This window comes from Acomys minous, assembly GCF_964271855.1.
Source record: "Acomys minous genome assembly, chromosome: 9".
In the NCBI taxonomy this organism is placed as follows: Eukaryota; Metazoa; Chordata; class Mammalia; order Rodentia; family Muridae; genus Acomys; species Acomys minous.
In genome coordinates, this window is record NC_140490.1 from 40,886,448 (window position 1) to 40,912,619 (window position 26,172).

Below are 26,172 nucleotides of genomic sequence, written 5' to 3' on the forward strand. Positions count from 1 at the left end.
GAGTAGACAGTGCTCTTAACCGCTGAGCCTTCTCTCCAGCCCATTGTTCTGTAACTATTTTAAAGCACCTACCCCTTGCCTCTTGAACCACACCCTCTCTTGGGACCCCTCCCACTTTGAAAGTTTCTCTTTCTTTAAAAAAAAAAAGCATCACATTTATTTTAAATTTTTGTTTTATATGTATGTGTAGTGAGAACTTTGCAATTTTGGTTTCTTTAAAATTATAGAAATGTTATGGGAAGCTGGGTGTGGTGGTGCATGCCTTTAATCCCAGTCCTCAGGAGGCAGAGGCAAGCAGGTCGCTATGAGTTCGAGGCCAGCCTGGTCTACAAAGTTAGTCCAGGACAACCAAGGCTGCACAGAGAAACCCTGTCTCAAAAAATAATAATAATAATTAATTAATTAAAACAAAATATTCTGGGAATATGTTTCATTTTAATCACAGGTGTGGGGATATGAGGTTGCTTCCCACCAGATGACTACGATTTGCCTCATGCTCTAGCAGGGTATGTTTTGCCAGCTGCAGATAGTTCCTATAAATGTGAGACATTTGTAATTCTGGGAACTTTTTGGAGGATATATAAATGCTAGGGTCCCTGAGAGGCAGGGTTGCTGGTGGTGCCTGGTTGGTGGTTGACTACTGTGGGTTACAGTCTGTCAAGTAGTCATGAACAAACAACCCGGAAAAAGAAATTAGGTATCCTGATGGCAAAGATTCAACTTGCCCCAAGGAGCTCAGAAACTCGCACCTCTAATCAGCAGGAAGTAGTCTAATAATCACGCTGCCCTCTTTCCCCTCTGTCCTTTTTCTCTGCAATCTAGTGTTAGGGGGTTAATAATGGTGGAGAAGGGTGGAAGAGAGTAAAAGAACCCACAAAGTACGGCTGTAGGCTGCTTGTATGTGTGTTGTGTGGGCACGCATATCTATACATCACATGCCTTCCTGGTGCCTGCAAACACCAGGACGGGGTGGAGGGACTGGACTTACAGAGGTCTGTGAGCTGTTGTGGTATTTTTTTTCCCTCCTGGTCCCAAGCTCCCAGAGTAATGACTTATGATACTCAAATTTACTAATATGTAGACCATATAGCTAGGCTCTTCTTCTAGGATCATAACTTAAAATAACTTATTTATTCTAATCTACGTTCTACCACATGGCTGCTTACCCGGGCTCAGGTACCATGTGCCTGTCCTCCTTACACCTTCCCAGGTAAATCATCTGCGTCTGGTTCTAGCTCAGATCCTTTTTGTCTGCTTCTATTCTGCCCTTCTATTCTGCCCTTTTCTATAGGCCATGGGTTTTTTAAATTGATAGGCAATTCTTCAATACAATGCAGATGATATTCTCTCTGCAGTGAGCTGCCGTGTGGGTGCTGTACTGGATATTGCTCCTGCGTCCTGGAAGAGCAGCCAGTGCTTCCAGCCCTGAGCCACCACTCTAGCCTCCTCTTCCTCTTTCTAATAAATGATGTTAAAGCAGTTGACTCTTTTGGTGGGGGGAGATTGAGACAGGGTTTCTCTGTGTAGCCTTGACTGTCCTGGACTTGCTTTGTAGACCAGGCTGGCCTCGAACTCACAGAGTTCTGCCTGCCTCTGCTTCTGTCGTGCCCAGATTGATCCCCCCAAAAGAACCAGAAAACACATGAAACTGCTGTAAAATACAAGAGGAATCTTTAATCCAGCTCTGAGCTGGGTCGCACCCGATCCCCCAAATGCTAGGTCTCAAGAGCATGCCACAGGCTTCATCTCTGGTCCTTTTACCCTCTCAATGTCCTTTAAGCAGAAAAGGGCTCCAAGACCATCCATGGCTCAACTTCTTTTGTTCTGTCCGATGGGATGGGTCGGTTGTTAGGTAAAGCTGTCTCTGGTGGGCAGGAAGTAATGTGGCCATAAAACTGGGTCTCTTATGAACTCTTATCTCCGGTGGGACCCTTTGGGTCAGTCACTAGGCAATGTTATCTCTAGTGGGGGCTGCTCTTCGCAGCTGGCCAGATTATCTCCTATAGGCCTATTTCTTAACCTTTGTCCCAGTGACCCTGAAATCCAATTTTAGTTCTTCTGGCATCTCACTTCTCAGGTGTCAGGACTAAGGGTGTGCCCGCTTGCCTGCTATTTAAACACAAACATCATTCCAGGACCCTGAAGATGTACTCCAGGGGTCATTATGAAGCAGAATAAAGTAGAAAAGATCAATTATTAGATTTACTTAAAGCACTGCCTGTACAGCTGATTTCCAAACAGGACTCCACTTTGTTACCAGGACCAGAAGGACCTGATGAAGTAGCTAAAACACAAGAGATTGCTGCCATAGCAACCTGTTAACAAACACTGATATTGGGGCTGGAGAGATGGCTCAGAGGTTAAGAGCACTGGCTGCTCTTCCAAAGGTCATGAGTTCAATTCCCGGCAACCATATGGTGGCTCACAACCATCTCTTCTGACCTGTAGGCAGAATGTTGTATACATAATAAATAAATAAATCTTAAAAAACAAACAAACAAACGCTGATATCTGTCAATGCACACATGCCTTTGAAGCCCAGGCACTCCTAAAGCTAACTGCTGGCCCGGCCTGCCGTGTCTTCAATGGGTACCTGTGGAGGGGGCAGACAAGTAGGGGGACAGGAGACACAAAGAAATGAGGGCAAGTCTGGATTCTGATCAAGCCCTGTTTATTGAAAAATTTCACAGAGTGTTTATAGGCACTCGGGCATGGGTATTTGCATAAGCGAGGGTTGCTATGGATACCTAACTCTGGAATACTCCAGCAGGTGTCTACCTTTACAGCTGATATCATCACAGAAGAGGGAGAAATTCCAGAGAGAAAGGGAAGTTGTAAAAGATTTGTTTAGTCAGGAAAAAGTTCCCGGAACTGCTGCTCACAGGCAGCTGGCCTTTAATCTGATTTTACCAGTACTCTTACTGGAAAAGCTAGCTTATAGCCAGAAAGGAGTAGCTCTTACTATGAGCTTGTGGGTCTCAGAATGACCATCCACCACAATAAACCACAACAGGTGTCTAACTGCCGAACCGCGACAGGGTCAGCTGGTTTCTGGTAAATGACAGACTGCTGGAGAAATAGGAACCTAGGCTCTGACAAGATGGAAGAACATTGGCCATATTGCCCGTCCCCAACAAACTGCCACCTTGTGTGGCTGTTTGCTTGTCTGCTCTGCCAGATCACCCAGAGAAAACCAGAAAACCTCCCTCTACCTGTCACATGCTGGGAAGCAGGAGAGCTTGCTTGTTTTGTGTGGGTTCCTTTCTCCTTGAGGCTGGGCTGAGAATCTGGTCACAGAGTTTTCTTCAGCCTTCTGGAGGCTAGCTGAGGAGGGCTCTGTCCTGAGAACCAGTCACTAGGAAGGCCTCCTGGGCAGGGAGGGAGCTTTCTGGCCAGATCCCCCAGCTTGAGGGAGTGTTGTACCCTCACGCCCAACTTGGGAAGGGGGTCGCCGCAAGAGACCACTCGAAACACACAACACACTGATGCAAAAGCAAAGGTTTATTTCTGATGCGTCAGGGTCCCTCAGCACTCGAGAGGCGAAGGACCCCGAGCAGCTGGTACAGTCTAGTTTTAAAGGCAAAAACCGCAAAGCAGTTTCTCAGGAGCGCAGGGTGGTTGTGCAGGGGCTGAGACAGTGGGAGTCTGTGTCCCTTCCAGCGGGAGAAGGGAGCCTCGAACTTGTAAAAGGCCAGGTAACCTACCTCACTTGGTTAAAGTAGAAATAGTCAAGAGTCAGAATGCTAGATTTTAATTCACTAAGCTTAATGATAAAAGACAAAGGCAGGGAGCTATGGAGGGAGAAACAGGGAGTGTGAGCCCCCACCCCAGACCTCTGGGTTTTTAAACCAAGGGTATCTGAATTGTAGGACACAGGACCAGGACACCTCCCGGGGCTTGTCTCCCGAGCAGCTTTTGATGTGTATTTCTTCAAAGAGCCAGCTTTTGACACCTTTTGGCTTAGGGCCTGTGCTTTACAAGTGTCCCTGCAAGAAACTAGCCTTTTAACACATTTCTGGCTGTAGGTGGGTGGGTGGGTGGGGGTTTGGTGGGTTGCTGCCCCCAGATGTTCTGCTAACCTATGTTGGAAGCTCCTCCACCTACAGACAAAGGCCCACAGTTTTGTTACTTGACTTCCTGCTCAAGGTCAGAGTTGGTCCCCACGTGGAGGTGGGGAGAGACCTCTCATCCAGGGTCTCCTGCCATCTAAGTGGAGTAGCTCACGGGGGGGGGGGGGCCGGGGGGGAGCAGGGGGGCACTGTTCCCAAGGTGTGCATTCCTTCTGCTCTGCTCAACTAGGAAAGGGGAAAGTTCTGGGCTCAGCCCAAAGGAAAAGAAGTTCCACTCCTTCCTCTCTCATAATTTATGTTGTGTTTTTAACCAATGGTCTATAAAACTCAATATTCTGTGAAAAAAAAATTTTTTTTAATCAGTCCTTGGGCTGGGCACAGCATAGACAATATGATTTTCCCTTCTGTCCGACACTGACCAAGGAGACTTCAAACAACTTTCACTAGGTCCTTTTTAAAGGCATAAAGCCAGATACTAAAAAAGATTTCCTTTGTTACCTAGTTGGCCTCAGATATTAGGGGGAAAAAAAGATAGAAAAATGTAAAAGTATAAGTAGGTTCCAGTTGCTGGAGGTAGCTTAAAGGGTTAACAACAGAGGACGGATTGGGACAAGACCTTTTGCATAAACTGAAAGCCACCCTCACCTTCTCTAAGACACAGTTAGACTTAGAAAATGCCAAGCAAAAGTTTTGTATCTCACCCTGTCAGAAGAAGCCAACCTTCCAGGATTGGCCCAAGGCAAAGCTACTGTAATTGTTCCACTAACCAGTTCAGCTACCTTCATCCAGATGAGTCATACCCAATGGTCCTGAATCAGAAGGGGGAAATTGCAGTCCATAGTGCCTGGCTTGACAAGACAGGCATCCTGGTGCCCTGTCAGTCACCATGGGATACACCTCCCCTACCTGTGAAGAAACTGATTCTCATGAGCTGGATTATTCCAGAGAAACAGGTGTTCACTGGCTTGGACCTATAAGGTGAGCTCTTCTGCATCCCATTGGCAGGTGAGTCAACTCATCTTTGCTTTCACGTAGATAGACCTAGGAGGTTACGTACCTGGACCGTGTTGCCCCAGGACTTTTGTTTGTTTTTTCAAGACAGGGTTTCTCTGTGTAACAGCCCTGGCTGTCATGGACTTGCTTTGTAGACCAGGCTGGCCTCGAACTCAGAGATCTGCCTGCCTCTGCTTCCCGAGTACTGGGATTAATTTGCCCCAGGATTTAAAGACACTAAATGTGGAATTCCTGCTCTTCCATCAGGGGTTTCCTGGGAAAATAGTGCCTGAGGGTTCTGCCGCCAGAGTTGTAGACCTTGTGGTAAAAAATGTGAGCTAAGAAAGCCCAGCTTTGTACAGCAAAGGCTGCCTATTATTGTTTTTAAAATTAGATGTATTATCTGTAGGCCCGGCTAGTGATCAATTAAGACACTGACACTTGTTATATTTTAAAATAGTCTTAGTTAACCTGGGGCAGGGCAGATATCAGTCCTCTAAACCACCTCCCATAATGGGGCAGGCATGGGATCTTTGTCTTAATCCCATGCCATCTGTTTCTAATAACTTTTATCAAGTTACCGCTTATCTATAATCTTAAATACTTGTTAATGTTTGTTTGTTTGTTTTTTAATCTGGGTTGGGTTTTTTGTTGTTGTTGTTGTTTTTGGTTTTTTTGAGACAAGGTTTCTCTGTGTAGCCTTGGCTGTCCTGGACTAACTTTGTAGACCAGGCTGGCCTCGAATTTACAGCGACCGCCTGCCTCTGCCTCCCGAGTGCTGGGATTAAAGGCGAGCGTCACCACCGCCAGGCTCTGGGTTGGATTTTTTATCCATGTCGTCGGCCACGTGCTTTTCCTCCAGCTAACCCATGGCAGCCTTTTTCTCTTTACTTTAGGTCTCTCTCTTCTTGGCAGTTCTTGGAATTTCTCTCTCTCTCTCCTAGCCCCACCTAGCTTCTGCCCCTGCCCAGGTGGGATGGCTTTTTATTAAGCAAGAGTTGGGTCACAGAGACAGCAAGCTGTAATTAGCATCAAAATACATCAGACCACCATCCCCCAACAGCTGAAGGGAGGCAAAAGGTGCCTGTCTCAGAGTAGGATTGCTGCCTTTTTTTTCCCCCCCTCAAATCCCCACTCTAAAGACCGAGAGGCAGGTTTGTGAGTCTGATACAGGTGCAGCTGTGTGCTGCTACCTCTGGACACCAGAGTTTGTGGAAACTGCAAGGCCTCTATACCCCAGCATAAGGGGGAAGGGGCATTAAGCCCTTAATCTGGACTGGACTCTGTGGCCACAGGATGGCTCCACATGTCTGAGAGCTGTGGCAGCTACTGCTAGTTTAATGAAAGAAAGCAAAACTCTGGGTCAGGATCTTACAGGCAGAACACCCATGGCACAGTTGAGGGCCTCCTGCGAGGAGCACCAGAATGCTGGCTGGCTAATGACTGTGTGACCCAGTACCCCGCCTACCCCTGGCCTACCCTCGAGTCTGATTTGAGAAACCCACCGCCATCAATCCTCCTAGCCCTCTTGTCTGGCGACGACCTACAGGTGCTCAGTCGTGACTGCCATGAGATGAAAGGTAAAACCAGGTATGCGGGAGCTGCAGTAGTTACTTTAACTGAAGTGATTTGGGCCCAAGCCTGGTACCTCAGCCCAGACAGCAGAACTGATTGATCTGAGCCAGGCTCTCAGATAGAGAAAATGAAAATCCATCAGTTGGTATGTTTTTACTACTGGGCGTCTCCATGGTATGTATGATCTATAGATGAAGAGGCCTTCTCACCACTGGGAAAAAGACCATTTAAAAAATATCTTATAAGCCGGGCGTGGTAGCGCACGCCTTTAATCCCAGCACTCGGGAGGCAGAGGCAGGCGGATCGCTGTGAGTTCGAGGCCAGCGTGGTCTACAAAGTGAGTCCAGGATGGCTAAGGCTACACAGAGAAACCCTGTCTCGAAAAACCAAAAAAAAAAAAAAATCTTATAGAGGCATTTGGCTTCCCCTACAAATAACTGTCCTCTACTGCATGGCCCGGCCTGCCAGGGTTCGGCTAAAGCTCGGGAGGAGAGTCAACCTGTATGAAGAAGAGAACACAAGACACGAAGAAATGGGGCAAGTCTGGATTCTGATCAAACCTCGTTTATTGAAAAATTTCAGAGTTTTTATAGGCACGGTGCATGGGTATTTGCATAAGCGAGGGTTGCTATGGATACCTAACTCTGGAATGCTCCAGCAGGTGTCTACCTTTACAGCTGATATCATCACAGAAGAGGGAGAAATTCCAGAGAGAAAGGGAAGTTGTAAAAGATCTGGTTAGTCAGGAAAAAGTTCCCAGAACTGCTGCTCACAGCGAAGGCTTCGAGGCTCCAGGCTTCGGCTGCTGTTCCAGGTTCCAGCAGCAACTTTGGTGAAATTGCTGGAGTGCTGAAATCCTGCTGACTACACCAGGGGAATCGCTCCCAGGAACTGAATCCAACAAGGTCTACTTCCCTGTTCCCATAAACCTCCTTTTTCTTCTATCTAGGGCAGGTGGGTTGGAAGGGAGGTATAGGCATTTAAAGAAACCCAAATAAAGTAGGTTTGGAAAAGTCGGAGCCTACAGGTGGCAAACTACACATCAGCCTTGTTAGGTCCCAGAAATTCTAAGATTACAATTCATATACTTAATAGGTGGAAGTATTCATTCTCTATGGAGAGAAGTTTGAGACAAAAACACCCACAACAAATGTAAAATCCCAGGTACAAGATGGCTAGGGTAAGCTTAATGCCTTTTCTTTTACTCAGGGCAACTGGCCTGTCTCTAAAACGGGATGCATTTTCTCAGGAAACAGGTAGCGGCCTGGCTTATACATCTGACCCGGCCTGCCAGGGTTTGACTAACGCTCGGGAGGAGAAATCTCCTGTATAGGGACAGAACACAAGACACAAAGAAGAGCAAGTCTTTGATCAAGCTCTCAAAACTTTATTGTTCAGGTAGAAGGTTTTATAAGGCAGGGGGCAGGGAAGCATATTGCTATGGCAACCGAGCTGCAGGCTATCTCAAGATGCGAGGAATTCCAAACCGAATATTTTGCTATCTTTATCTAATCTAACTGCTAAACTACAACAGGGTGGCTCCGTCTAAATCTTATCTTTAGTCTAACTGCCGAACCACGACAAGGTCACGACAGACTGCTGGAGAAATAGGAACCTAGGCTTTGACAAGGTGGCTGATCATTGGCCATATGGCCTGTCCCCAACACATATATATATGTGCCCAAAACAGGAGGGGGCCTTTTGGGGTGTTTGGCTGTTCATCGTGCCATTTCAAGACACTCCTAGAGAGAACCGCTCCAGAGAACGCTTCTGGGCTCAGGGTTCCGGCTGCTGTTCCAGGTTCCTGCCACAGCTTTGGCTGAATTGCTGGTCTGCTGAAATCCTGCCGATTACACCAGGGGAATCGCTCCCAGGAACTGAGTCCAAAAAGGTCTCCTTTTCCTGTTCCCATTAACCTCTTTTCTCTCCTGTCTGGGATAGATGGGTTGGAAGGGAGGTATAAGCATTAAAGAAACCCAAATAAAGTAGATTTGGAAAAGGCCGAAGCCTATAATGACGCTCCAACATTAGAGTTTTAGGTGCCTGTTCAGGCAGCAAACTGTCTCTTTTTTTTTTTCATTTTGGAAGCTGCTAACCTGCACTTCCTGTTTTCTCAGGTAGTTAAATTTATTCTTTCTCAAGTCTCACGGGGTTGAAGACCAAATAGTTTGAAAATTAGACTTAGTTGTTTAGGAGTTAAAAAGATACCTTTTAGGTCTAGACAGATATTTTTAGGTCGATAGATATGAGCTTTGATAGGTATTGATTTAGGTTGAAAACTTTTGATTCACCAAGATAGATATTTTCTTCAAGGTTGCCAAAATACCTTTTGATTTGACATTATGTATGTTAGTCTTACTTTTTGGTTTTTATAATTTTTCATAAATGTTCTTACTGTATATTTTTAAAAAGGCTTTTTTGTTTAAACAGAAAAGGGAAATTGTTGGAGGTTGGTCTGGAGTATTTTTTGCTAATTTCTGCTTGCTGCCTCTGTGCCCCACCTGTACTTTGCCTGAGAGCCTAACCTGTTTGACTCTGGGCAGGGCAAATGGGATAGGCATGGCTAAGATTCCAGAGCTTGGGGAGACAGAAGCTTGGAGGAAGGGAGGCCAGAGAAGGCGGCTGCGCCATGGGTTAGGAGGAGGAGAAGCACGTGGCTGGCGTGGATGGAGACTTGGCCCAGATGATAGGAAATTAACAAGCATTTGGGATTATGGATGGGAGGTAGCTTGAGAAAAATTATTAGAAGCAGATGGCATGGGGTTGGGGCAGGTATGGGCTATCTCTGGGAAGTAGTTTAGGGGATTAATATCTGCCCTGCCTCAGGTTAACTAAGGCTATTTGAAAATATAACATGCGTCTGTGTCTTGATTGATTGCTAGTGTGTTAAAAAAAATACTGTCATGATAATAATTATAGACCTAATAATAAACATTATTAGGCCATACTGGTAAAATAACTGCAATACCAAACTTTGATTTTTACCAATAAAGACTTGGGAATCAGATGTTGAGGTGAAGTTCTGCTAGCTCAGATAGGCAGAGAAAGCACCCAGCTGACCTTCCTACTCAGCTGATGTCCCAGAAGGAAAAAGCCGAAAGTCCTTTCTCTTTCTCCACGCTGTCTTACATACCCTTCAGCTCAATGTCCCTCCTTCCTGTGGGTACTTATGTTCACTCCCTGTCAGCGGGTTTCTTGCTTTGCCTATTCACCTGGGATTAATTTTATTTAGTCTTGTTTCAGAAAGCACTTGGATTGACGGTATGGCCGGGCAGTTGTGGGGCACGCCTTTAACCCCAGCACTTGGGAAGCAGAGGCCGGCAGATATCTGAGTTCAAGGCCAGCCTGATTTACAAAGTGTGTAGCCAGGGCTACACAGAAAAACCCTGTCTTGAAAAACCAAAAACCATTAAAAAAAAAAAAGTGTGTTAGCCACACCACAACTAGAAACAGTTTTCCCCAGGCAGCCTAAATTAATGTTCTACTCTAAGAGCTTTGATTTCAAGGTGTTTACTATGCTCTTTCCATCTTCATTTTTTTTTTTTTTTTGAGACAGGGTTTCGCTGTGCTATCTTGGACTCTCCTGAACTTGCTTTGTAGACCAGGCTGGCCTCGAACTCACAGTGATCCGCCTGCCTCTACCCCCCAAGTGCTGGGATTAAAGGTGTGTGCCAACACACCTGGCTCCACCTTATTTTATAGGTATTACGGTTGTGGCACTGTACGTGTGCATGCAGTGTCCTTGGAAGCCAGAAGATGGCGGCAGATTTCGTGAAGCTGTAGTTACAAGAGGTAGTGAGACACCAAAAGTGGGTGCTGAGAACACACTTTGGTTCTCTACAAGTGCAGTACCTGCTCTTTTTAACTGCGGAACCATCTCTAGCCATCAATTTTCATTCTTTTCCTCTCACCCACCCCTCACCCGGTTCCTTGGTGCAAGTACTGCTCCTGTCTCAGCCTCCAAGTGCTGCGATTACAGGCACAGAGAAAGTGCTAGTAACGGGTGACTTTCTGTCCGGGAACCCCGTGGGATCCCTCTTTAGAGTGCAACCTACTGGGCCGCCAAAGGTGTTTGGAAGGCAGGTGGTAGTGGTGGTTATGGTGCTGCTCCCAGAACGCGGACTACAACTCCCAGCACACTCGGCGAACCTCGGCGCCAAGTCTCGCGTGACTTGCGGCGGGACTGGCCCATGGTTCAGCTGCCAGCTGGTTGCAGTCTTCCGTCGGACAGCGTTTCTTGCGCTCTCACGATGGCTTGGCTCTGCTCAACCCCACAGCCTCTTGGGCCATCTTGGGCCTCGGAACCTCTTTAGTGCGGGAGTTCGGGCCGCAGGCGGCGGGCTAGCAGGTGAGGGACTGCGGCCTGGCTGTGATGGGGACATCCTGAGCCCCGGGGCTCCGCGGCCTGGGGGCCGGGTGGGGGCCTCGTTCCACCCTCGCGAGGCTCTAAGGTCCTCAGGAAGATCCTCCTAGGGAGCCTTCGAGCACCCGCTCCCTGCCAGCTGAGCCCTAAGGGGTGGGACCCTGGAAGGGTCTGACCAGGCACTACACATCCCAGAGGCTTTGCTTTCTACCTCCGGAAGGAGAGTTGTAGGCTCGGGTCGCTCAGGGAGGGGAAGGGCGTGTGTCTGCCTTGCAGATGTTCTCTGGACCGCGGTGAGTGAGCCCTGTGAACTTGAGCAAAAATTCAGGTCAGTAATGCCAGCTGTGCACTGCAGTCCAAGGGTTTTAAAGACAAGTTCTGTGTATGTTGCATAGCCCACTTCTGTCAAGGATTAATTCTACATAATACGGCTGGTGAGGCTGATAATGGGGAGTGAACGGAAGTACAGGGCATCGTTTGGTGGACTTAGGAGCGCTGTACCAACCCTGGTTGTTTATTGGTACTAGAACCTCTGGATGGACCCTTCCCGGGAAGCTTTGCTGATGTGCAGCAGCTGGGCAGTGCTCCTCATCATTAACATCTGTCTGTCAGCCTAGTCCCGCGTCATTTCACTGTGGTAAGGTGTCTTCACTGGTGTCTTGCTTTACCTTCTCAGTTGTCAAGATGACCCAGTGGATAAGGTGAATCCTTGAACTTTATCCATTTCAGGGTGTGTTTGTCACTCATTGCTTCTAGTATGTGTTTGTTTGCACCTGTTAACAAACCATGAGTCTCTGTGTGTCAATCAAGAGAACAGCACTGGAGTGATCCTCTGCTGTTCGGCATAAGAAAATGGCCTTTGTTGTTTTTATTAGGTGGCAGATACTCAGCTCCAAATTCTGTGTAGAAAAAACACCTGGATCCCAGTCTTATAATGGCTTCAAGACAGCCAGAAGTGCCTGGTAAATGTAGTTTTTGATTGTCATTTTATTATTACCTCATTACCCTCTCAGCCAAAATCATAACTAAGAGCCTCTTCCCTTAGTGTGTGAGAATATGACAAATGCATTATTTTACCGAAGGGGAAGACTTAGCAGTGTGTTTGTAGGATGCCAGTGTGAGCAAATTGCTCTGTTTTGAGGGTGGTAAAGGTAGGATGGAGGTGTGGGCAAAAGGTACAAGTCACTGTTAAATCTTAGTTTTAAAAGGACTTGCATCGCTACACAGAGAAACCCTGCCTCAAAAACCAAAACCAAAACCAAAAGTTGTTGCTAATTCTGCACGTATTGCTCAAAAAAAGTGTTTGTTGTTTTCTGTTTGGGAGAGAAAATCACTGTGTAGACCTGGCTGTCCTGGAACTCACAGAGATCCTCCTGTGCTTGGCTCAAAAAAGTATTTGATCTCTTGTTTGATTTCCTAGTGGATATTAGCTGACTTTATCGCTATTGTTTTTATGAAGCCATTGAGAGAGATCTTAGAGAAGGTTTTGAAATTGCTTCCCAGTTAGGTAGGTTAATGGAAGCTTCCTTTTTGTGCCCTAATATCTCGTCTTTGCCATCATGTGTGTCTTGCATTCTTCCTGGATTGTCACAAACTTCTTATAAGCATGCAGAGCGACAGTGGTGCACTCATTAAGCTAATTCCTTGTAGCATGGGAGCGTGAAATGGTGGCGCAAGGTGAGCGCTGGCCTAGGTGCCTGCTGCACATTCGTCAGCTGTGTGGTATGGCTTATGTTAATGCCACAGTTTTCTGAGCTGGGAAATGGGAAGAGACTGCTTAATGAGGACCAGATAGAAGGAGGGATGTAAGTGCCTGGTAATTTTTGTTTGCATGTCTGTTTTAGTTGTGATAACAGTGCAGTACTGTAAATTCACCCACGTAAAGTGGGTAATTTACTGGTTGGTGTGCTCATAAGTTTGTGCATCCATCAAATTAATCTACTTACAGAGCATTTTCATGCCCCCAGAAAGCCTTTGTACCCATTAGGAGGTACACCTGATTGCCCTCTCCCTGGCCCTTGGCAACCAGTACCCTCTTGGGTTTGTCAGTTATTAATATTGGTAATAGTCACATGGTATCCCTGGGTCTCTTCGCTGTTTAAGTGGAACTTCCGGGGTTTGAGACTTGCTGCCAGGCAGGCTGCTGTCTTGACGAGCATGGTTATGTAACAGGAAAGTATCACCTTGAAGGCAGGTTCTGGATCAGTAAAGCAGACAAATGAACCTTGCTCTGCAGGCGCTGGGCTGGCACAGTTGAAAGTGTCCTTGAAGCATGGTGCCTTCGTCACAATTGGACATTCCAGCAGTCAGTTCCCGTGCAAAGGAATGGCAGGATCAAGCTGGTCGTGTTGATGAGAGTCAGTAATGTCTGCGACAGAAATGCTTAAGTCATTAGAACACCAGAAACCAGAGGTGGTGCCAGGCCACAGACTGTGACCTGTTCCTTACAGCTCTCTTTGTGGGGAAGACACAAAAGGCGCAGCACTTGTCATAAGCTTGGTTGAGCAGCAGCTAGCCACTTTCTCCATGTAGTGAGGCAGAGCCTTTCACAAGGAGACAGTGATGGGCTACAGAGTGAGGGGGAAAGAAGAGAAGATACATTTAGTCCCTTTCTAGTCTTATATGCCTGAGTGTAGCATACATGTTTTGAAATGAGATAGGTTTGAGTTTTGACTGGAAATTTTTCTTTGAAGTTGAAACTTTGCATAGGTAATTTATTTAAATTGAGGTTAAGCTTCTTTAGTCTATAAGAATGGATTAGAACCTGGCTTGGTGGTTTGTGCCTTTAGTCCCAGCACCTGGGAAGAGCTCAGGCAGGATGACTCACAGGATTTGAAGCCAGCTGTGAAAGCTACATGCTGAGTACAGGACTACATAGCAAGATCCTATCTGAAAAAGGACTAAAAACAGGATTGTGAGCCGGGTGTGCTATGCCTTTAATCCCAGCACTTGGGAGGCAGAGGCAGGCAGATCTCTGTGAGCAAGCTTGTTCTACAAATCGAGTCCAGGAGAGCCAAGGCTACACAGAGAAACCCTGTCTTGAAAAACAAAGCTACACACACACACACACACACACACACACACACACACACACACACACAACAAAACAGGATCATGTTGGTGAGTGGGTGTAGTAGAGATTCTTAGAGTGCTGTGGGTAAAGAAGGCAATTAGCACTATTATTACCTTCCCTTGAATGGATTAGTTGTCACAGACAAACTGTCCCTAAGTAAGTTTCACAGTTTTCTTGTCTACAGATGAACTTAAATCCACTAGTATGTTCAGTTGATATCCCATATTGACAGGTGTCTTTGTTCTTAGCTCTTGCGCCCAGTGGGCCCCTAGGCAAGATGTCCCTGCCCATCGGGATGTGTCGCCGGGCATTCAGCTATGATGATGCTCTAGAGGACCCTGCACCCATGACTCCTCCTCCATCGGACATGGGCAGCATCCCCTGGAAGCCCGTGATTCCAGAGCGCAAGTATCAGCGTCTTGACAAGGTACCTTAGCCTGCTGACTGCTTCTGGCAGGCTTACCCCTTTATCCTTCTGCTCCAGAAGCCTTCAGTGATTCTCTGTCCCCACAAAATGAGGCAGAGCTGGTCCTTTTGTGTATCTTCGGTACCTTTTAGAAACCCACAGCTTGAACAGTAGTGTCTACATCATCTGGACTCCACTTCCACAACTAAAAAGCCAAACTCCACACCACACCTGAGTTCTGATGAATCCTTGCCTCTTTGTAGCTTCTCTGTTATCCATCCATAGAGTTGCTCGAGTACCTGCATAGACACAGTGAGGTGGGCAGGGACTAGGACCTATGCTGTATACTTCCTTCTCCTCTCGCCTAGTTACTTTTATGTAGTCATAATTTTGTACACGAAATGAAGTTTTACACTGCGGGATGTGCTGTCATGGCAGTGTGCAAGGTTCAGATTTTGGGACACTTGAGTGTTTATTTAGGCTTTTTGAGTAGTGATTCTCAGTCTGTATTCTATTGCAGTATTAGGCTGAAGGTCTGGCATAGAGTCCAAAAACTAAGCAGTTTGGTGACTGGTACCAGTACTGGTCTCTTGAACACCTGTTTTGCTTTTACCCATGTCATGTGCCTTTCTGTTTGCTGGGGGAGAGTGGCACCCCTCCTCACGCTCTTCCACAGTTCCGTCTGCGCTAGGGAAGTCTGTGCTTCTCACCTTGACACTACCACCGGAAACATGAAAGGCCATCCTATTGCCCAAATAAACCAAAAGCTCAGAAGCCATTTTACCTGCAGCTTCAGCCGGGACCCTGGGAGGAGGCGCGGAGGGAGGATTTGCTTAAGCAGACCTAGAGTGGATCCCAAGTAGGTTGTGACTTGGACAGTTTTACCCCTGAGCACAGCGCCTCTGTCTTAGAGGGGAGTTCTTTGTCTTAGAGTGTTGAGGGAGTAAATAGGAGATTCAGAGGCTTGCCTGCTGGTGTGTAGCTGATGTGGAATGAGCTCTCCCTTCTGACGAGGGATTTCTGTTTCTCTTGTTACACACTCTCAGAACAGGGGATTCTTTCTAAGAACTGCTCCATTGCTCTGTGGAGAACTCCTTATGTCAGCTGTCTCCTGTAATCTGACCCAGCAGCTGTTGGAGAAAAAAAATGTTCTGTTTAAAGACAGTGGAAAGACCATAAGAACTGTGGCAGCCTGCATAAGGAGAGTCTTGAGTCTCAGGCCAGCCTGAGCTCCAGCCAAAGGCCCCACCAAAGAAAAAGACCCCTAGACAACAACTGCAATAAAAACAAACTTACAAAAACTGCAGCTATTTCCAAGGCTGCTGCAGGAGAATTCCCTGCTTGGCTACAGATAATTCAGGGCAAGTTCAGGCAACTTAGAGAGATCTTGTCTCAAAATAGATGCAACAAAAGGGCAGGGGATATGGTAGAGTGCTCAGTGAACATGTGCAAGGCCCTGGGTTAGTCCTCGGCCTAGGGGACCATTGCGTGAGCCTTGTGCTGAGGTCCAGTAGTATGACGTGCTGGCCTGGTTTACTTCCTGTTGCTGTGTAAAATACTCTGACAGAGGCAACTTCAGGGAAGGGGGCTTATTTATTTATTTTTGAGACAGGGTTTCTCTGTGTAGCCTTGCTGCCTTGGACTCGCTTGGTAGTCCAGGCTGGCCTGGAACTCACAGAGATCTGTCTGCCTCTGCCTCTCCAAGTACTGGGATTACAGGCCCGGCTAGAAGAGAGCTTATTTTAGCTCACAGTTCAAGGAACAGTCTCTCCTGCTGGGGAAGTCAGTGTGGAAGAACTTGAAGGACTGGGCATGTCTCATTCACAGCCAGGAACAGAGGGTGAATGTATGCTGCTGCTCTGTCCCTGTCTCTGTTTTATACAGCCCAGGATCCCCCGCCAGGGGATGGTCCCTCCTATAATAAAGATGGGTCTTCCCACATCAATTAACAGTGTCAAAGGCTAACCTAATTTAGCAAACTCCTCATGGGGCCAAAGGTCTGTCTCCTAAGTGATTTTAGATTCTGTCAAGGTAGCACTAACTATCACACTTGGGAATTTATTAGAAATGTAACTTTAATTTAAAATTATTATATTTATTCTGGGTGCTGGGGATAGAGTCTAAGTAAGCTGGGCTAGAAACCCAATTTGTTTTCTTTCATCACAGGGTCTCACTGTGCAGCCCACAGTCTTCAGCCTGCAGAGTGCTGGGACTGCAATGGGCAACAGGAAACGTTACATGCTCCTAGAATGGAGCCCTTGTCTCACCTCTGACAGCCCAGACCTGCCCAGCAGTCTGAAGCTTATGTGGCCAGAACTCAGGGGACTGATGTAGGGCTAAGCCTGAGGATGTTTTGCCCGGCTGAGGAAAGCTTAGTGCTTGGCCCATGGTCAGTGCTTTATAGGGGGCACTGGCTTCATTTTGTTTCTGCCCTTCCTGTTTGTGCTTTCTTCTCTCTGTCCCTCATTAATGTTTCCTCAGTTTTGGAGACAGGGTTTGACTTACTGTGTAGCCCAGGCTGGACCTGTGCTCACACCAATCCTCTCACCTCAGCCTCTCTAGTGTTGGGATCCGTGTGCCATCAAACGCAGCTTCATCTGTAGTCTAATGGGCAGCCAGAGGCTGGCAGGTTAGGCCTCAGGGCTCCAGACTGTGCTTTATCATGGGATTCCAGGCTTTTCCCGTAGAGTCTATTCTTGCTGTCACTTGGGGCAGGTAGCGGTGACCACTACTCTCCCTTTCAAATATTTCTTCACTTAGTAGGTTACATATTCTTAGGACTCTTTCTCCAAAGAAGTAAGTTCAGGTGTGCAGCTCCCCTGCCCTGCTCATGTGCTTCCTTACCTCTCTTGAACAGACAGAGGAAGGAGCGGCCAGTGTCTCTTCCCTTGCTGTGACTCCATCAACAGCCACTGACAATTCAGACAACGCCCCCGTGGTGAAGGCTAAAGCTACCCATGTCATCATGAATTCCCTGATCACAAGTAAGCACCCTTCAGTCTTAGCAGAGTGAATCAAGTGAAGAAGAACGTGGCCCTCAGCTGCCCATGGTCCTCAGGCAGGGCTGCTTTCGTGGGGCCTCACATGAGTGGCTGCTGATCCCCTCAGCTCTACCTCATGCAGGAGAAAGAGTCCTTATTTTTGTGACAGGGGCTCTCTGTGTAGCCTTGGCTGTCTGGATTCACTTTGTAGACCAGGCTGGCCTCAAACTCACAGTGATCAGCTTGCCTGAGTGCTGGGGTTACAGGTGTGCACCGCTATGCCAGGGGGATTTGCTGACTATTAAGTAGCTCATTGGTTGGATGTATTCCTGCTGTTGGTTGATACAGTCTTATTTCCCTATTTTGACCAGTGTGGTCTGGAAAGTTACTTAATACTAGACACTGTACCCACTGTTCTAGGTAGGGACGAGGCTGACAGGTGGTGGTAAAGCTGAGTGGTTCCTTAGCAGAGCTCTGGGTCTAGCTGTTGCATTGCTAGAGAAGATGGCACACTGGAGGGTAGCCTCTGGCCTGGCACTGGTTCATAGAGTGTTTTTTATTTTGTTTTGAGATAAAGTCTAGTTGTACCGCTAATGGCTTCAAACTCAAAATAGTTCTCCCTCCTTAGTGCTCTTGAGTCCTGGAATGAACAGTCATGCACCACCACACCCAGCTACTTGAGAAATTGTTTACATAGCACTTATAATTTATATGTACTTTCACAAACAAATTTTTGTTTTTGCTTGTTTTGTTGTTTTGAGACAGGGTTTCTCTGTGTAGCCTTTGCTATCCTAAACTCACTTTGTAGACTAGGATGGCCTCAAACTTGCAGAGATCCGCCTGCCTCTGCCTCCCTGAGTCTGAGTGCTGGTATTACAGGTGTGCGTCATTGCTCCCAGCTTACAAATGAACTTTTGATAGTGCCGACCAAGGCTTTGTACGTGTTGGTCCACCAGGAAGACCAGGTTTGGTGCCTCAGTTTCTTTAGTTTTTAGAGTGTGTCATTGATGATTTTAATGAGGCCTGATAAAAAAAGATCTTTTTGAGACAGGATTCCTCTGTATAACAGTTCTGGTTATCCTGGTCTGATTTTTGTAGACCAGGCTGGCCTCGATCTGACTGCCTCTGCCTCCCGAGTGCTGGGATTAAAGGCATGCGCCACCATGCCTGGCTCAAGAGATCCATTCTTTTTTTCTTTTAAAACTTATTATTAAAAAAAAAGTATTTATGTTTATAGTCTGTTTGCTTGAGAGTGTTTGGGAGAGGGTAGGACGTGTGTACACATGCATGTATGACCTTGTACCTGAGGAGGCCAGAAGACATCAGATCTCCAGGAATTAGAGTTACAGATAGTTGTGAGCCATCCAATATGAGTGCTGGGATCTGATCCCAGGTCCTCTGGAAGAGGAGCAAGATGGCACTGAGCCATCTCTCCAGCTCCACATTTTAAATTTCTGTCATAAGTTACCTAACCTGCTTGCTTCTCAAGGGCCATTCTGGTTGGTGTGGGAAGTTAATTATTTAGTGTGCAGCTCTGCATGTCAGCACTGAGCTGCCCAGAGGTTCTCCTTGGTTGGCTCTTTTTCTGTCAAAGCTCTTTATTTTTCTCCTGGAGGGCATTGGTTTGTCTTGGTCAGTTCTGGGCATTTACTCAAAAAGTCAAAGTCTAGAACCACTTCAGGTTTCTGTTACTGACCCACTCAAAGCTGCAGCTACTACTTGTATTTGTAGCTTGAATGGTGTGGCTTCCGAGGGCACCAGGCATACATGTGATACACAGGTATACATGCAGACAGCATGCCCACACATAGAAAAGGAAGTGGAATGTCTAAACGCCACAGTGCACAGCTGTCATACTCGTATGTAGTTTGCAGAGTTTGTGGCTTAAGAAAAAAAAATCATCTTTTTTCATTCCATTGTGTGACTTGTGAAATAACTGAATAAATAGCTGAAAGAACATGGTTAGCTAGGCCAGGAATAGCAACAGGAAGATTGTATGTATGAAACTTGGAGTCTGTAGGCCTGGGCTACTTCAAGGCAGGCTGTTGTGTTGTGACTCTGGCTAGTGCCAGCTGGCAGAACCAAGACCTTTGGCAAAGTTTCTGTGCAGGTGGTAAGACTCTCAGGGAGCTTAGTGACCTGGGAATTCTTACTATGTCTAGATGTCAGATGCCTTCTGCTTGCTATTACTGAGTAGAGTCTGAGAAGAGGCAAGGCATCCAGCATCCCTTTAGGGCAGCTTGCTTTTAGTGTGCTGTGAAGGCTGGCTTCTGAGGGGATCTTTGTGTCAGGGCCTGTCTAGGGCACCCCTTCCTCTCCAGTGGTCAGTGTGGCCTCTTGCTTCTGGGCAGAACAACAGATACCTGCGTTGTTTTGACTGGTTTATGACTGGTTATGGGTTGATGTGACTGTCCTCTCTTTTCAGAACAGACCCAGGAGAGCATCCAGCGTTTTGAACAACAGGCAGGACTGAGAGATGCTGGCTACACACCCCATAAGGGCCTCACCACTGAGGAGACCAAGTACCTCCGAGTGGCAGAAGCACTCCATGTAAGTGACCAGAATCTTTCATGGTTGAAATATGGCTGTGATTTAGAAGTTTACAGCTTAGTTGTCCGGAAACTCTGGAGAGTGACAAAAAGAGAACGAGCAAACAGACCAGGACTGCCCTGCTAAGGTCACACTCCTTGATGAAGGCCTGAAAGTCTTCATTGCAGATCTTTTTGCTTGCTGGCCGGTAAAGTGAGGACATACATGGTTTGTTGATACATGACATGTATGAGAGCTCTGAACTGTTTTATATGCCAGAGTGGTTGGCTGTGAGGGAGGGAGAGAGGGAATCCGACAGTTCTGTGTCAGTAGTTCAGCTGGACAGCAACACCAATCTCTGTTTGTTTATTTAGAGATGGGGTGTTTGTATATAAACCCAGGCTGGTGTGGTGGCACATCTTTATTCACAGTGTGTATGTGAGCATGGGGGTTTCCAGGCTAGCCAGGGTGCATAGTGAGAACCTGTTTGAAACAAACAAACACCCTCAGCTTAGCCTTGAACTGTGATCCTCCTGCCTCTGCCTCCCAAGTGCTGGGATTATAGAAATGTACCACCATATGTAAGTCACCAGTTTAGACTAAAAAAAAAAAAAAAAAATTCAGGAGCTAGGTGTAGTGGTGCACATCTTTAATCCCAGCATTTGTGAGGCAGAGACAGGATTTCTGTGAGTTTGAGGCCAGCCTGGTCTACAAAGTGAGTCCAGGACAGTAAGATCTGTTACACAGAGAAACCCTGTTGTTACACAGAGAAACCCTGTCTTTAAAAAAAAAAAAAGAAAGAAATCTAAAAAACAAAACCCCAAAAACCACCTCCACCAAAAACCCCTCAACAAGGTAGGATGGCTGAGTAGTGACAAGAGGTTGATTTTCATATGCACACCCTACCCACTAATAGTACATATACATACATGCAGGTGATCACTTACACACATAAAAAATAAATCTTTAAAGAGAGAAAAAAACAAACAGGTAACTGTTACAAGTTCCTTTGGGCACAGGGAGAACATAAAAAGCACAGGAGATGGTATGTGTGGGGGTGGGGAAGATACTAGACACCATGGACGGGCGGCATTGTGGGATGACTATTCCAGATGAATCTGCAGGCCAAGTTTCTCGTTCCTGTGAGAAATCTGTGTTGAACTGGCATCCATTTGAGTTTTGACAAGACGGATGCTTCTCGAGAGGGGCACTCAGTTTTTGCCACTCATCTTGTTATAGGTTGTCAACATAAACAAATGGATATGTTGAGAGAAACTCAGGTTAGGTCCAGGAGAGGCATATCCCTTACGGAGGACAGATATAACTACTGTGGAGCTTTAGCTTAACCCTGAGAGGTAGTGGGCTCTCTCTGCTCTCAGTGTCAGTCAGTATTTTTCCAGTGCTGTGGAGGGGTGGTTGGTTATGAGAGAGAAGAGAGAATGAGCTAGGCTTCTCAGAGGAAGCACCTTGTTAAAGAGGACAGTAAGCCTGAGTCCTGGCTTTGAAAGCCGAAAGACAGGAGCAGAATTGAAGGCCAGGCTTAAGGGCTCTGCAGCATGGTGGCTCTTCCCCTAAACCACTTGGCTTTGTTGGAAACCTGTTCTAGCACCTAGCTTGTAGCACAAGAGTGTTTGAGGTGCTGTAAAGTACAGTTCCTTAGGAGCATGGGACCCATCTGGTGTGGAAGACGAGTTACTTGTGCCTAACGTTAGCATGTCTGTCAGGCTGCTTATGCTCAGGCTGATCTGCTCTGTGAGCTCACTGTGAATAGCCTTTTCTTACCCATCTGAACAGAAACTAAAGCTGCAGAGTGGGGAGACAAAAGACGAGAAGCACCCTGCCTCAGCCCAGTCCAGCCCGAGCAGCACCCCTCACGCATCCCCTAAGCACAAGGCGAGGTGAGCTTTCCTAGTTGCTCCAGTGGTGAGGTGACGCTAGGCTCCAGCCTGTGCTCTTTTGTTGCTTTGATATGAGACACAGAGAACATACAGGAAGGAGTATGTACTTGATTCTGTTCTAGAGGCTGGTTCCCCTCTGACTCTTCCTCAGCCCTACCTGCCCCCAATCCTCACACCATGGATCCTGGGAGTGGAAATGACAGGAGCTCAGCAGACAAATGGAGCCTCTTTGCACCTCGACCCATGCAGAAGTCTGATTCTGGTAAGGCAGCTTCTTGAGAAAGAGCAGCGAGGCACCTGACTACTGTGTGGGCTGGGGATTGTAATCTTCGGTTTTTCTTGGCAGGCTTTGCCATCCAGGCTTACAAAGGTGCACCGAAACCCTCTCCTATGGAGCTCATGCGTGCCCAGGCCACACGAGTAGGTGAAGATTCAGCAACCTTCAAGCTGCCTAAGATGGATGTCCCAACGGTAGAAGGGAAGAAACCACCACCTCGAGCCCATAATATCAAGCCCCGTGACCTGAATGTGCTCACACCCACTGGCTTCTAGTATGCTTGTTGTCCAGGGTCTTCTGTTTTCCCTGGGCTCTGACATAGAAGTGATGTAGTTAACTGAGGCCCGAGTGACTTTGTGCAGATTGTCCTTGTGTGAGAGAAACCATTTTGCACTGCTTTCAGGCTAGTAGAAAATGTCACAGAGGTGTAGAGTGGAGACCCTATTATTATTATTATTTTTAAATCATTTATCCCAGAGAAGGGGCTCTGATCCTTGCTGTCCTAGGTAAATAATGCTGGTGCGCTTCTGAAACTAAAGCCTCTTGATTCTTTTCCCATGTTCAACATGAGCAGTGACAAATCATGATAGAGGTGCCCACCGACTAGTGTAGAAAGCTGTGGCCTCCCGATGTGCTTTAGCCTTGTGAGTGGGCCTGGATGTCTGAGAGCTTAGTGTAGCTTACAGTAACACTTGGCAGGACCCTAGCTCTCTAAGCTGAACTACAGGCTCTCTTTTTTCTTCCTTCCCCTTCCTTTCCTTCCTTTAATCCAGGTACAGAGCCCTGGCTGTTCTGGAGCTAGATCAGTAGACCAGGCTGGCCTTGAATTCAGAGATCACCTGTGTCTGCCTCCCAGGTGCTGGGATTAAAGGTGTGTACTACCCCTGCCCGGCTCAGTTCTTTGGATTAGTCGGTGCACCACCTTTTTGTGTTCCTGGGCCCCTGCAGGTGGTGGGCGGCTTATCTGCTGTGTTACAGAACAGTGGTCTCACATGGCCCTTTTCTCTTTTGCACTTTAATATGGAATTAACTTAACTCTTGATTGAATCTACTGGTTTCATACCTGTAACTGGTTCCGCACCCCTTCATTACGGGAGATTGAACCAGGGCCTTGCTTATGGTAAGCAAGTGCTCTACCACTGAGTTTCACCCTTCGTTCTTAGATAGTATGCTTTTTTAGTTGTGTGTTTTGGTTTTTGAGACAGGGTCTATGTAGTCTTGGCAAGTCTGGAATTCACCAGTAGATGCACAGAGATCTACTTGCCTCTGCTTCCCAGTGCTGGGATTAAAGGTGTGCTCGACCACACCCAGCTTGAGTGTTTGTTAGAGTAAACTCTCATGAAATTGGTATCACCTTATTTTAATTAACTTTGAGACCATTTTCCACCAGATTAGCTTCATATGTTCAGTAACACATCTCATGGAGGTAAGGAAGCAAGGAAATGCCCTTTTCTTGTCACTGTCCATAGGTCTGTTGGCTGAACACTCACAAACGATTGCTAGATCACTTTAGATACTAGTTTGTTTACATAATGAGCTAACCTCACAGAGAAGCCCTGGAGTCTAAGATTGCTGTAAAATTAATTTATTTGTGTTATCTTGTTGTATTGACAATAAAAATCTTTACTACTTTCTCAAACCCAGGTCAGTCTTGTCCATTCTGCCTGCCCCACAGTGGAGCCCAAGCATTGTAAACTTAGAGTCTTTTGACTCTTTTTGACATTAGATGTTTCTTTAACAGGCTCTGTTCTTAGATTTAGTGAACTGGCCAGTCATCTTCATAGGCCACATAACAAGTCTAATGTACACAGTGTGCTATATTCAGGAAAAACTACTGTCTTTCCAGAAACAGGCTGCCAGTGCCTTGAGCAGTGTAACACGGGTGGAGATGGTTCAGCAGAAGGGCTCTTTCACATCTTGACTGGAAATGTTGACATATAGTGCATATCGTATTGCCTGTTTCAAAAGCATAGATAAATAATTTAATAGAAAATATATACACCTTATATATTTAAGCCATATATTGAATAGGCTAGGATAAGGATTATAAAAAAAGATATACACTGAAGAGTTATAAAGATATTATAACCTACAGATAAATAAGATAGGTTTGGTCCTATGCTAACTGCTGTTCATACTTCAGAGCTTCTAAGTCGCTGGCGAGTCAGGAGGTATTCTTGGTGCTCAGTGCTTACAAGTCTGGCTGCCTCAGTGCTGTGGGACAGGCTCTATGTCAGGGTTCAAGTCAGCAGCATAGAAGAGCAGCAGCTTCAACAAATGCACTTTGTCTTGGAGCTGGGGGGCTAGAGGTTCTCCCAGTATGTGGACCAGGCGGCTGCGGAAAGCCTCAATCTGCTTCTCCACATCCACCACTGTGATGTCATCTCCTTGCTGGGGTTTGGGCTTAATTCTTTTGATGATTAAATCTTTTCGATCAATCACTGAACTCCGTAGGTGCTCTGCAAGAGGGAAGAAGTCAAACAAGATACACTTTATTCCCTGGTGTCTAAAAGCTAAAGTCCAATTTTTATAAGCAAGGCCTGGTGCCTAGCTACTAGGAGACAAGTCAAAAGGTCATGTGAATTACTGTGGGAACCCCATTTACAAAAGGTCTATGTGCTTGCCTCACTGATTGTCAAGAAAAAAAACCTACTTTGCTGGGCATGGTGGCAAACACCTTTAATCCTAGCATTTGGAAGACCGAGCCAGTGGATCTCTTGAGTTTTAAGGCCACCCTGGGCTACATCATGAGTTCCAGGATAGCCAGGGCTAAATACACCTTGTCTCAGTAAATAGGAAAAAACCCTTAAAGATAGATTTATTTTTAAAATTTATGTGTCTGTGTCTGCGTGAGGATGCCATATGTTCAAGTGCCCACAGAGGCCAAAAGAGGACATAGGATTAGACTGAAGTTACAGTCAGCTGTGAGCTTCCTGGTGTAGGTTCTGGGAACTGAACTGCCGTTCTCCAGAAGGAAGAGTAAGTGATCTTACCTGTTGAGCAATCTCTCCAATTCAAGAAACTATATAACAATATTTTGATTTTTTCATTAGACTTAATAACTCTATACTAAATAAAAACTATTTTGTAGGCTGGGCATGGTGGCACACACCTTTAATCCTAGCACTTTGGGAGGCAGATCTCTGAAATCGAGGCCAGCTTGGTCTACAGAGTGAGTCCAGGACAGCCAAGATTACAAGAGAATCCCTGTCTTAAAACCAACAAAACAAAACTATTGTGATAATCACATAAGAAAAATTCCTGTGGACTTATTTTTACTACTTAGTGTGTTTGTACCTTTCATTGAGGCTTGGGCTCACTTTTTAGCACAACCCCAACCCCTGAAGTTTTAAGTGTAAGAATTTGAAGTGGGTGTGGGTGGGGTGTATGGCTGGAGAGATGGCTCAGAGGTTAAGAGCACTGGCTGTTCTGCCAAAAGCCCTGAGTAACATTTATGAGATCTGGTACCTTCTGGCATGCAGGCAGAATACTGTATACAAAATAAATCTTTTTAAAAAAAGTTTGAAACAGAAAAGAGCCCTGTAGTCAGCCCCAGGCAGGCTGAAATTAAGGTAACGGGAATAGAATATTTACTACTTTTCTTCATACAAGAATAATTCTAAGTTAAAAGTCACCAACATTGTAGACCAGAACCTAGAAGCCTGTGTAATCCAGGATTTAGGAGGTTGAGGCAGGAGCATAGCTATGAGTTTAGAGCCAGCTTGAGGGAGGGGCAGAGAATTAATTCAGTGCTAATATTTTTTTTAAAAGTCCTGCACCATTGGTCTCCTTGTGGAGCTCCTGTCCCTTCCAGATCCTTCTATCCCTAACTCTTCTGCTCTGATTCCCTGCTGGGTGGGGTCTTTCAGAGGACCTCTGTGGCAGGTTCATGTTTAGCTCCTTCTGAGTGAGAGAACTGAGCATCCTCCCTGGGTCCTTGTTATTGAGCTTCTTTAGGTCTGTGGATTGTAGTGTGGGCATCCTGTAGTATGTGGCTAATATCCACT

General features: G+C 46.4%; 2 protein-coding genes and 1 pseudogene across 9 annotated transcripts in view; 2 read left to right on the plus strand and 1 right to left on the minus strand.

Annotated features, from left to right (window-relative positions):
- LOC311605065 (small ribosomal subunit protein uS2-like) overlaps window positions 1-26,172 on the plus strand; it is a 986,626-nt pseudogene that overhangs the window by 882,442 nt on the left and 78,012 nt on the right. The gene's annotated exons all lie outside the window — the stretch shown is intronic.
- On the plus strand, window positions 10,722-23,804 carry KIAA1191. 6 transcript variants are annotated; one of them, XM_084795808.1, is made up of 9 exons: window positions 10,848-10,986; window positions 11,529-11,638; window positions 11,877-11,963; window positions 14,323-14,501; window positions 17,338-17,464; window positions 19,887-20,011; window positions 21,785-21,888; window positions 22,011-22,150; window positions 22,235-23,804. In XM_084795808.1, exons 3-9 carry the CDS (start codon window positions 11,936-11,938, stop codon window positions 22,438-22,440), a joined length of 909 nt encoding a protein of 302 aa, XP_084651934.1. In that variant the 5' UTR covers window positions 10,848-10,986; window positions 11,529-11,638; window positions 11,877-11,935; the 3' UTR covers window positions 22,441-23,804. The 6 variants fall into 6 exon arrangements, with proteins under 6 accessions (XP_084651937.1, XP_084651933.1, XP_084651934.1 ...); XM_084795810.1 differs by lacking the exon at window positions 11,877-11,963; XM_084795809.1 differs by lacking the exon at window positions 11,529-11,638 and having other exon boundaries at window positions 10,854-10,986.
- SIMC1 (SUMO interacting motifs containing 1) overlaps window positions 23,735-26,172 on the minus strand; it is a 40,043-nt gene continuing 37,605 nt past the window's right edge. The window contains exons 10-11 of one of the 2 annotated variants that reach the window (XM_084795754.1): window positions 24,361-24,624; window positions 23,735-24,121 (exon numbers count right to left, since the gene is read on the minus strand). In XM_084795754.1, the coding sequence (XP_084651880.1) occupies window positions 24,374-24,624 (251 nt within the window). In that variant the 3' untranslated portion in view covers window positions 23,735-24,121; window positions 24,361-24,373. Of the gene's footprint in view, window positions 24,625-26,172 lie in introns of both variants that reach the window. The other variant, XM_084795755.1, reaches the window with a different exon arrangement.